This window comes from Curcuma longa, chromosome 11 (assembly GCF_044706935.1).
Source record: "Curcuma longa cultivar G26 ecotype Majalengka, Jawa Barat chromosome 11, ITB_CL_G26_1.1, whole genome shotgun sequence".
In the NCBI taxonomy this organism is placed as follows: domain Eukaryota; kingdom Viridiplantae; phylum Streptophyta; class Magnoliopsida; order Zingiberales; family Zingiberaceae; genus Curcuma; species Curcuma longa.
The window spans coordinates 11,762,916-11,775,115 of record NC_133871.1 but is presented as its reverse complement, the minus strand read 5'-3'; the positions used below and the strand labels follow the sequence as shown (position 1 = coordinate 11,775,115).

At 39.3% G+C, this 12,200-nt stretch overlaps 3 protein-coding genes across 3 annotated transcripts; 1 reads left to right on the top strand and 2 right to left on the bottom strand.

Moving 5' to 3' along the window:
• The first annotated feature begins 561 nt into the window (after positions 1–561).
• Positions 562–5,570, top strand: LOC141840517 (uncharacterized). The gene is made up of 8 exons (XM_074728530.1): positions 562–944; positions 1,045–1,208; positions 2,204–2,409; positions 3,708–3,962; positions 4,049–4,135; positions 4,255–4,427; positions 4,977–5,100; positions 5,270–5,570. The coding sequence occupies exons 1-7, from the start codon at positions 562–564 to the stop codon at positions 5,083–5,085; spliced, it is 1,377 nt and encodes a 458-aa protein (XP_074584631.1). The 3' UTR covers positions 5,086–5,100; positions 5,270–5,570.
• Positions 5,571–5,995: 425 nt separating this feature from the next.
• LOC141841063 (protein LURP-one-related 8-like) lies at positions 5,996–6,727 on the bottom strand. The gene is made up of 2 exons (XM_074729187.1): positions 6,479–6,727; positions 5,996–6,379 (listed from the first exon to the last, which is right to left on the bottom strand). Exons 1-2 carry the CDS (start codon positions 6,725–6,727, stop codon positions 5,996–5,998), a joined length of 633 nt encoding a protein of 210 aa, XP_074585288.1.
• A 565-nt stretch (positions 6,728–7,292) lies between these two features.
• On the bottom strand, positions 7,293–11,719 carry LOC141837110 (uncharacterized). The gene is made up of 3 exons (XM_074724571.1): positions 11,174–11,719; positions 10,225–10,416; positions 7,293–7,412 (listed from the first exon to the last, which is right to left on the bottom strand). Exons 1-3 carry the CDS (start codon positions 11,663–11,665, stop codon positions 7,293–7,295), a joined length of 804 nt encoding a protein of 267 aa, XP_074580672.1. The 5' UTR covers positions 11,666–11,719.
• Between the last annotated feature and the right edge of the window lie 481 nt (positions 11,720–12,200).

The following is a 12,200-nucleotide window of genomic DNA, read 5'->3' as shown; positions in this document are numbered from 1 at the left end:
TCACTTTAGCAAGTCTGTCCCGCAATAACTAACTCAACTATGCCCCGAGAGTATAATTGAGTTTCTCCGTGGGGGTTTTAATAAACTTGACAAAACAACACAATCTATCTCCTCATTGATGCCCCGTCCATCATTCGTATCTACGAGATAATAAGTGGGTTAGAGTCGAATCTTGATGAAGCTGACTTTCTTCGATAGTGGTCAACTGTAGTTTCTTGATTTATCTCCTCACATATGATCATAGGGCCGGGCTATATGAGACTGCTAGAGGGTAGATTCCATCTTTTTACTGAAGTATCTATGGGATAATCCATCTAATTGGGCCAAGGCCCACAAGCTCATTTGTTCAATCATGAGACTAGGAAGAAAATTAAGTGGGGAAGAAAAAAATTGACAGCTGTGGGATTTGAACCCACGCCGTTTCGGACCAGAGTTTAAATTTTCGAGTTAATTAACTCTCAATTGGGCCGACCGGCCCAGGCCGATCAACCAGTTTTCCGGTCGGGTTTTATCACGTTGTGAAAAACCCTTTCCGTGGTCGCGCAAGGCCGCGGGCCCAAAATGCTGCGATCTCTCCTCCGCTCCTCCTCCGCCGCCGCCGCCAGCGCCGCGGTGGGGAACAGAGCCTCCATCTTCCTCCCCAATCTTCTGCCCGCCTCGGCTTCTTCCCGTTCCTACTCCGCCAAGAATAAGACCGCCAACAAGGGCAAAGCCCGCGTCAAGAACCCCCGCGCCGAATCAATCGATGAAACTGATGCCCGAGGTGAAGACGCCTCTCATATATCGGATGGAATCGACGACGAGTATGAGCGTCCGAAAGATCCCCTCCCGCCTTCCTACGACCCTGCGCTGGACGTTGGCCCCGGCGGCCGCCCCCTCTTCACTATGACTAACTCCTTTGCTTCGCTCAGCCGAAAAGAGGCATGCACCTATGTAGATTTCAGGTGCCGATGCACATTTTCTTTTCTTTTGAGATGGAAATGATGTCTTTTTTTGTTGTCCTTATGATCGTTAGTATTGTGTTTGCTCTGGATGTTTTAATAGCCTGGAGGAATGGAAAGCTATGTTGCCCGAGGGTTTGCCAAAAGGAATGACAAAGGAGTTTGAGGACACAAGGCGATGCGCTGTTATGGTCAGGCAGAGTTTCCTGGACCTGCGTGATAATTTCAGGCGCATTGTAGATCCTACACTTCGCTCAGGCACTAAAAGTACGCCATAATTTTTCTTATTTCCTACTTTTTATAAGTTAGCAAGGATTTTAGCAAGAATTTCAGGCGCATTGTAGATCCCTATCTTCATGCTCTTGGTACCCTAAAATAATTACCTTTTTTGTATTTGGTGTCAGTTTTATAATCTTCATATGATTACTTGTATATTTGTCTTATGCATTCACAATTTCTCCTTTTTATTGGGCATGCATTAGCTAATGTATTTAATTCTTACAACAGATTCAACTTTTAGACAAAGTACTGAATGACTACTGATAATCAAAAATGTTCTTGCTGAAGTTTTATGAAACACATGTAGGTGATGTGCCAATTACTTAGCGAATGTATGCAGATGAGGATCTGCTTCCTATTTGAACTATTATGCTCATGAGAAATTTAGACAAATAAATGCTACAAACTTAATTGACACACAAGCTATTATGTTTTAATTAAGTCTTAGATAATTGCCAATCATGATTTAGCATGCATTGCAGTAGCACAAGTAGACTATCGCAGGAGGTGATAAAATGTTGACAGAGTAGTCAAGTGTAAAAGCACATCAAAATAACATAGTTTGGTACCACGTGGTCTCATATATGGTATGTGAGCACATATCATGCTATTAAAGGAAACATAAAACTACTTTTCTTCCTCTTTTGGATCAAGAGAAGAGATCATCTTTGGAAGTGCTTTACTATATTTGTTTTTTTAAAAAAAAATCTTGCTGGTGTGCAACACTCTTGAATTTGCTCTAAGAATTTTTTTGACAGGACCTCTCTTCAGTTATATTTTTGCCACTTGAGCTTTTAACTTTCGCTACCCTAACTTTGTCCTTTTGGGCCCAAATTTCTTGTTCATGTTAGGAATGTAGGTGTAAATGTAAATAAATATCACCTTTTCCTTGGTTGGTGTGCTATTTTTCTTAAGGGTTGTATACACATTGAAAATAATAATGTTTATATGGGCCATCCTTATTTTTCTCTCTATTCCATCAGATTGCAAAAAACAGATTGTCCTGGATGGTCCTGTTAGCTGTGGGAAAAGTGTGACACTTGCATTGCTTGTCCATTGGGCTCGTAGTGAAGGATGGCTAGTATTTTATGTTCCAAAAGGTAGGGATTGGACCCATGGAGGCTTCTATTACAAAAATTTGCACAAGGAGTTATGGGATACACCTGTTCAGGCAGAACAAAACCTTCAGGTGCTCAACATTTCCTTTAAATCTAGAGATCATCTATAGACTTAATTTTAATTCAATGCTCATATCTTCAATGATATGTGCATGATGTGTTTTTCACGTATGTGACTCTCTATTGTTGTTCTAGGAATTGTTGAAAAGTGTACCATTATCATTATCAGATTTGTTTTACGCTAGTAACTTCAAGTTTTTACTCATTCACAAGAATGTTGTATGCTTGATGTTACCTTAATTATTTACTGTATTTTTGATATTATTCTTATAGTGGCCTTTAATTGAAGATTATTCCTTTTTATAGTTTTTTAAGCAAGGAGTTCTTTCAATTGGTAAATGTTAACTAGATTCCTACTTAGACTTTTTGAATCTCTCTGGTGAAGAAAACCCATTTCATATATTTTGTTTTTCATCTTTCATCATTTAGAAGCATCACAAGTAAACATCTCCTTGCTAAACGATCAACTTGGAAAATTATCTTCCATGAAGTTTTTGATTAGGTTGAGCATGTTCCTTTTAGGATTCCTTAGTTCCACATTAGTCTTGGAGAATCACTGGACGCTTCTACCATCTCTCTTGTTTGCATAATTTTTTTATGTGATAATCCTTTGATTCCAACACCAGAAGGCACGGCTGGGATGTTTACTGCTGCAATCCCTTATTGTTTAGTCCAAACCTATCAATTTATTAAGGCTTATTAGTTGATTATGCTTATGCGTATGCCAACATCTGTCTTTTATCATCATTTTCAATTATATATTGCTAATGCTTATGCGTTAATCTTTAATTGTGTATCGTGATTGCTTTCATTCTGCTATTCTTTACATTTTAGTTTCCTTCTTTACCTTGATTTGTTCGTTATTTATTTATTTATTTTTGTGTGTGTCATTGCAAAGGATTTTGATTGAATATTTAACCTTACATATAATTGCTGAAATTTTACAAATAAAACATATATCTTCAGTCTTTGCAACATGCTTATGCTGGAGTCAGGTCAGCAACAGGTTCTCAACAAAACCAAGTACTTTTTGTTAGTTGTCAATCTTGAATTTTGATACTGTCAGATATGACAAAGTAAATGCTAGAAGATTTAGTTGGGGATTTCTTTGATAATATTCTTTCTGATAAGTTATCCACAATTATGGGTTATCTCTCTAATAGCTTCTTTCTCAGTTCTTCATTCTAATCAAATTTGAAAGTACATGGTAGGTATTTGTTTTGCACCTAAAGAGGGACTTTTCAACTTTGATACATTTTTAAAGATATTTTTGTTCACACATCACTTTCCTATGGATGTCATTCGTCAGGATTTCCTCAAGTTCAATGAGGGTCGCTTAAAGCAATTACCCTGTCAAATTTTTGACCCCATTCTTTTGGGAGAAGGTACTGGTGTTGGCTTAATGAAAGGAGTTGATTCCATGGCGATGCCTGAAGGTTCTACACTATATGATCTTATTCAAACTGGTATTGCTTACTCACATGCTGCAACGGGAGTATTGGTTCGGTTAAGAGAAGAGTTATCACTAGTGAAAGATGTGCCTATACTATTTGCTATTGACCAGGTATCATAAGATTGAGATGAGAGTGTTTGCTTGATATTGGCTGATATCTGCATACTTTATCATTCATTATTTTCTTTTCTTTCCAGTACAATAACTGGTTCACGTTTAGTGAATATCACGAACATCTGTCATGGAAGTCTTCTCGGCCGATTCATGCTAGGGAGCTTACAACAGTAAGCATCAACTATTTTCTTATTACATTTACTACTAACCATCGAAATCCACTATCGAAAGTAACGCTTGTCAGTGTAGCAGATAGGTTTTTCAACACAAAACATTGATATTCTTACAGGTGAATGCTTACAGATCTATGATGCATGATAACATGATGATAGGCGCCTTCTCTCATTCGACTGCTGTCGGGAAGTTGCGCCAAGAACTTCCGGATGTACCCCTAGGTGCCCGCATCATGCTGCCTCGTTACACTTTGGATGAGGCTGCTACTGTGTGCCATTACTATCTAAGGTAGCTGCAAAAACATTTACTTTCTTCTCAGGCAATTATCTGGAGGAAAATTATGTTGTTTACTAACACTGAAAGTTCATGCAGCTGCTCTATGTTTCCAGTCTGAAACAATTTGTTTTAGAAAACCATCTCTTTTGTTGACTGAACGTCACTTATTTTATGCCCCTTTCTTTTCAAATGTTTGTTTCATATCAACAGAAGTGTAGTATTTCTTGCGATGGGGTGGCCATTTCTCAAGCCTTAAGTTTTGTTTATAGAATTTGTATGAAAGTTGGGCCTTTTTTGTTGTTATAGACTGACTAAGATCTTCCTTAGTTGATCAAATGATGTTCTAGTAAGTTTACACTGACAAATTTTGTTTATTATAGCATGTTGGTAGTATTTTATGGATTTAGGACATGATGATCGTTCCAGAGGTTAGCAGAGTCGTTTGTTAGTAGTGAACTTGTGGGAATATCATTTTTCCAAACTGTTTGCATTGTTTTTAGTTGAACAAATTCTAGCGTGAAATCTGACAATCTTTTGCACATTGCACTTCACTTACCCCAGGCAAAGACTTATACGACGCGAGAGTTTTTCAGATGAAAAGTGGAAAAAGGTTTACTATTTGGCCAATGGAAATGGATCAGAGATGAGATGGCTGGTTCCTTTCATCTGAAATAAGAAATGACAGGTATCAATAACTACCTTCACCTTGTAAACATACTATTGCATCATACTGTAGTTTGCAGTGATATCGAAAGATCTTCATGCTTTTCATTCACGCCTGCTCAGCAGCTAATTTTATTTCTTTAGTTGCTATTAGTTTGCATGTTCATAATATGGGTTTATTATTTGACCAGGTACTCTTACCACGAGCTGAAGCTTCCGAGTATTAGTTTCCTCTCATCTCAGAGACTTTCTTCATTCTTTCTCCTTATTGCTGCATCTCTGTAACTCTGTTCGCCATCAAACCAAAATATCCACCAGCTCAACTTCACCTCTGGGGTCATCAGGCAAATTCTGTAGCATGACAAAACGAGCTTCATGTTTTTTTTTCAGCCTTGTTGGCTTAATTATGCAAGGATTTGATTGAAGATCATTATGCAACTTGTTATACCCCAAACCTAATAACGAAAGGCAGATATCTCTTTGTTGATCGGGAAGTGCGGATCATCGATGCACGATTTCCCTTCACCCAAATTTTGTAGAAGCAGATCTGGAGTCTGTATGTCAGTCGATGTTTTCCTTTGGCTTTGTTTCTCCTTGTGGAATGTTCATTGTATCTTTGAAGCTCTGCCACTATTTAAATCCAGACTATGAATGAATCCACCATTACTTTTTACCATTAATGATACTGCTTTATTCCGATTGAAATAAATCACATGGAATTACAATAAATGATACTTTTTAGACATTTTTTTGGAAGAATGCACACATTACGATTTATTTCATGGTAACTTTTGAAAAAATGATAAATCAAATTTACACTCCAAACAACCTTTTCTATACAATGAGTTAGAGAAAAAAAAAATGTGTTCATTTTTCTTTTTTTTTTTATAAAAAAATCATTGCAAAAATCTGAGACCTCAACCTTTAATCAGGGGAATTCTCGACCCGAACATCTGATCGAGGACGACGACGACGGCCATCGCGAGGCGCGCGTCAGCCGCCGGTTGCACCACCAAGCGGTACACGTCGTCGCCGAATCCCACCCCTCGGGCGGTTTCCTTCGGCCGGACCTCCGCCACCGCTCGCCGTCGCTCGTCGTAAACCGTGCAGCTCCGCCGGGAGTAGGACCCCTCCACCTCGTACCGGGCAGCGGCGCGGCCACCTCGACGCCTGCAGTCCGCCACGCGAGCGAGGCCGGCCTTGGCGTGGAGGCGGCTCGCGTACTTCTTCTTGACGGAGCACACGGGGTCGACTGAGTCCTCGCCGTTGTATACCTTCCAATTCTCACCGAGACTCAGCTTCTGCGATCATCCAACTAGTTTACTTTAGTCCAATCGAATGCTTCAAATCCACTCGAATTTTGTCAAAAAAAAAAACTGATTTAATGGCTCATCACATACCTTTCGCCGGACGGTGAGCAGAGGCTTTCCGGCGGCGTCCATGAGCACGACCTCGCCGGCACGGCCGCAGCCGTAGTTATCGACTCGAAAGACCAAATTGCCCTCCTCGTCGAAAACCGTGAAGCCGCTGCAGCCGAAGAGTAGAGACTTCCTCCACACCGTCAACACCCTACTCTTATCTTTCCGGTCGCCAGCGACCTCGACGCCGTCTACGCAATTTTCTTCAGTGTTGGGGTGAACCTTCGCCATGATCCGCCGGACTTGGATTTCTCCGGTTGACTGAAACTGGAAGAGAGATGAAGAAGAAGCACTGGTTCAACTTGGCGATTGTTGCAAGAGAGCTCGTATATATATATATACGATTGATGGACCCAAACTCCCCTGATATCGATCTTTAAAATTTGTGCAAATAAAAAAAATTGCATATAATCATTATTAATGAGACAAACGGCGAGAATAATCCCGACAGTTTCCTACCAATTTGTAAAACAAATGCACAGGGCAGTTGGGCTGAGGAGCTCATCCACAAATTGGCAATAAGCACAGTCAACTCAAATGATGCCTCTTGATTGTCGGACCTCATATCACATCATTTGATTTGATGATTGTTCAACAAACTCAGTTCTAGAAGAAAAAAAAAACATGTTTCTCATGTTTAAATAATCCGCTTCCATAAGATATTATCTATCAGTAGGGTCGAATCAAACTCTCAGCATAAAACGTTTTTTTTCAATGTTTTTCTACATTAATTTGCAAGTCTTGCTCCGATTTCCCATTTTTTCTTTTCTTTTCTTTTTTATCGTATTATCTTCCTTCACATTTCCCTGCAATCAGAATTCAGTGCACCTTCCTTCAATGCAGCAGCAGCACCATTATCTTGACTGGTACCAGATTTTGGAGAATGTTTTATCATGTCCAAAGAGAAATCCACATTCTGGGCATTCATTGGGTTTCCGGTCATATATCAACAGAAGAAAAGAAAGTATGAATAGGGGTTTTTACACAAAACAATGTGAAAGCTTCTTTTAGTCTTTGGTTCTAAACAAATTTGAAGGCAATTAATTTTAGCCACTAATCAACTCCAAAATCTGCTAAGCTATAATGAAAACCTCTTTTATATTAAGAAAAGTAATACGCAAACATGATCCAAGTTACTTCTAACATGCAAGTTACGGTAGAGGCAACCTTAAAATAGAATCAAACTGCATGTTTATACCTATGTCATATGTAAGCCACAGAACTAATGGAGAATTGACCAGATGTTAATTAAGGTTGTTGCAGTTTCAATCCCAAATTGCATTTGAAGGTCTAACAAGTCCTTGAGGTTACAATCAACCTGTCCTTTAAGCCATTTTAAATCATAGCTACACAGCGCATAACACCAAAAGAGAACTCAAGCAACTGTAAACTTAACTTCTTCACCTAGTCATGACTGCCTGCATCAGATAGATGCAAAAAGACTCTCATCTCAAACTGTGCAACAAGTTACCCATGCGAAGTTGCTTTCATTTACGCATAACTCAGATAACTATTATGTATCTAGTTTAGTTTTGCCAGTCTGGTTGCCTATTATTACAAGGACAAATCATTATCTGCTTGGCATACCAAGATTCCTTATCTGCATAATACATCTAATCTAGGCAGACAAATCAAAAACTAGCCTCCTTTCCAGTCTTCTTAAAATCCCTCCTATTGCATTAGACCCGACCACGGGCCGGGTCCGGGCCGGACCCAGTTAGCCGGGCCGAACCGGGCCCGGCAGTTCAATAGGTGTGAAACTGGCGGGTTGAACCGCCGGTTCAAAATTTTAACTCCAGTCGACTGGATACTCCTCATCAGTCGACTGGATTTAACTCCAGTCGACTGATGAGAAAAGTCAGTCGACTGGATTTTGAATTCTGACAAAAATCAGGTGTGATTTCAACAATTCAGTAGCCGTTTTCTTGGTTTGACTAAATCAGTCGACTGGGATGGTAAATTCTCCGAAGTGCACTTTTTTTAATAAATTTTAAATTTTTTAATATAATAATCTCGAACCGTCGTGAACCGTGAACCAAACCGTGAACCGGCGGTTCCGAACCGTGAATCGTAACCGTCTTGGGCGGTTAAAGTTAAAGATCGACCTGCCATGAACCATTGAACCGGCGGTTCTGAACCGTCGAACCGAACCGTCGAACCAGCGGTTCCGAACCATCGAACCGGCAGTTCCGAACCGTGGTCGGGTCTATATTGCATTGGCAATGTCCTTGTTGACTACAAGAATGCCAAAGTTTCTCATCTGCACACATCTAATTGTGATACATCTAATCTAAACAGGCAAATTGGAAACTAGCCTACCCTCCAGTCTTCTTAAAATCCTTCATGTTGCTACTGGTCATGTCTTTGATGACTGCACGAAGTGAACATGGCATTAACCAAGGGTGAGCAATGCTTTCACTGTTCTGTTGCACCTCCAATTCACAAGGTGCTATGCTTTGATACTTGGACTCTTCATCTTCCCTTATGTCACATACTAACACAAAGTATCATCACTCTTTGTGGACACTCAATATTTCAATTGAGCATGTGTATCTTTTTTAAAAGTAGCCATTTCAAACACTTAGATTCAAGTTCAAGTTACCAAACGGCAGACATGCATTACACTGAACATGATACAACTGGTCATCATATTCCTTAGATCTCAACTCCACATTTGTCTACTGCATCATCTATGCCATATCATTGAACCATTCTCATGATGAGATATAGTCTGTTGATTACCCTCTCCCATTCGTTCTGATACTTGGAAACCTATCCCTTCCATATCTGCATTGGATATTGACAATTGAACACCGATGCTCAAGTGGTCACTCAATATTTCTATTGGTTATGTGTAATTTTTTTTTCTAGATTCAAACATTTGGATCAACACGCATGTCAAAAACTCATTTCAAGTAGCATAGCCCAATGGAGCCGGAGCTCTACTCAAAATTGTTCTTATTCCAATGTATCCCACCTGCTAGATTGCTTGAATCTTTTTCCTAAATTAGACCTTATAAGATTGATTCCATGTAGTGCAAGATAGCATATGATTCCTTGAGATAACTTTACTTCTCAAGTGGACTGGTAACTGCAAACTTCAAATCCAAAATCATAGTGGACAGGGATTTGAAGTTTGACTTGGATGGTGAACATGATGCTGGCTCAGCAAAGATGGGGAGAGATGACCAGTGGGATTTGGAACATCACCAACAAAGGAAGGAAAATGATTGGGGATTACTAAGGCCTAATTACATAGGCAAAAAGTATTCTCAACATGCCTAGTCCAGCATTTATTAATTTTTCCTAGTTAAACTAGTTTGTAATATGATTCAATTCAGATGAATGAAAATCAATTATAACTTTGATGATGCTATTATAGTATTTATAAAAATATCAGTTGGGTTGATTCCCAAGAAGGGAGAAAAAAATCCTACTCTATTGACTAGGCAAGGAAAGCAAACAACTGTATATTATTTTTGCCCATGGTGACATTGTTTCTATATTTCTTATGAAGTTTTTTATGGTTGTCAATCCCAAGTCAATACTGCATATTTTTTATGAAACAAGCAGGATGCTTGATATCTTATATCTCAGATAAATTATTCTGCTTGAAATCAAGCATATCAGCAGTGCCAATAAAAGTAATCACCTATGCTCAAGCACTATTATGCATAAACTCTAACACTAAATAGAAAGTAAGAGATCAACATTCTACTTTATTATACCTTTTGAAGTTTCTTCAATATAGAAGCTTCATAGTCTTGAAATCCAGCAGCAATTGTATTCTCGTGTATAGGGTTCATAGGTTCAGAAGCTTTTACAGAAAGAGGACTTGGTGTATTAGGAGCCGGGGCTTGAACAGGAAGAACAAATAAAGGATTTGAGAGACTGCCACACACACTGCGTGTAGCAACCACCTGTCATAATACATCAATTAAGTAAGAGTCTAGGAGAGGACGAAATGGTTTTCATTTGTAACCTTCACATAACATTGCTAAATTCTTACTAATCTGCTAATATACACATGAGACAAGGAACCAAAGAAAATAAAGCGGAACTACGGCCAGATCATAAAAGAGAAAACACACTTATGCTGCAAGCCTCAATCAACCATTTACTAGTTACATATTTTTGCAAATACACTTGAGTAAATTCCAGAGTTAAACTACAAGAGAACCTCTCTACTCTGCCCCTCTCCCTTGGCGTTTTGTATAGTAGATTCACAATATCATTTTTTTCCCTTGTATTCTTTTACTTGTAGTTTTATTATCTCCATCACCCTGTCATTGTTGAATGGAACTGCACATAGAAGTGCATTCTTTTAATGAATTGACCATTTAAAAGAGTAGTCCCCTCTTACAAGTACAGGATGAAGCAAATATTCAAATCATTAGAACAATTTTCATATGTCAAAGCAAATTGGAATGAGAAACCTCAAAGGCCTTACATTGCGTTATCCAACTGCATTCAACAAAAGCATTGACTACTCGTAATATTATGAAACAATTCCTAGAATTTAAACTCTGACAAATAAATTTCTACATCAAAACACAGAAAAAAAAAAAAAAGAAGAGAGAATATACAACAGGATGGAAGTAGCCTATATGGAATGCAAGCAAATGCTCGAAAATCCTAAATAAAAAATTTAAAAAACAATGGAAAATAATACATTACCTTGGAAGTCGGATCGGAAGCAAAAGTAGGTTTCTTTGCCTTCCTCGCCTGGAACTCGGCGAGTTCCTCCTGCAGACGGGCCGCCACGTCCTTCTCCCGACGTTCGGACTGCTTGGCAGAATCTGCTTCGTCTTCTGCCTCCGCCGCTCGTTCCCGTTCCTCCAGATCAGTTGCGAGCTTTCTCCGCTTGGCATCGAGAGCGGAGTCTCGAAGGACTCGCTCGCGGCGAGCGCGAAGGCGGGCGTCAAACACGCGGCGGGCAGCCTCATCCTTGAGCACCTCGAAGGAGGTTTTGAGTCGCTGGAAATCGGCGGTAGCGTTGGGGTCATCAGGCCGTTTGTCTGGATGGCGGATCCGAGACTGACTGTGGTAGGCCTTCTCGATCTGCTTTAGGGTCAGCTTTGCACCTTCTTCGCCAGAAGGCAGGCACAGAACGGCGTAGTGGTCAACGCCCTCATCATAAGACACTTCCGTGCGTCGGCCTCCAGCCATGACGTGAAACCAGCTAAAGAGTCGAGGGAGTCACGGAGTGGACGCCGGCGAAGGTACCGGAGACGGAGGAGTTGAAGGGCTACGTCGGAAATGCGAAAAAGGATTTTAAGGTGACGGTTAATGTGTAATTGAATTTTATGAAATAATAGAAAATTAATACGTATTTTAAAACCAAACTCGACCATAAACTATAAAGACTACTAGAATTACTCTATTTAAGAAATTTAATTATTTTAAATTCATTTAATTGTTTTGACAAAACTATTAGATATTTTTTAAAATTCAAACAAAAAAATAAATCCACAAAATGACTTTAGATATCCTAAAAAATACAACAGATAATATGAAATTTAACATTAGAACTGCTAAAAGATCTTTTCAAGCTCAATAATAAAAATAATTCTACAATAGGACTATAAAGGGATGGAAAAAAAAGGCAACACTTAACAGGGCTAGTTTTTGAGAATTTCACATTCCCTAAACAACAACAAAACTACAACGATAAAACTATAAAGTAAGGAAGAGACACAAAATA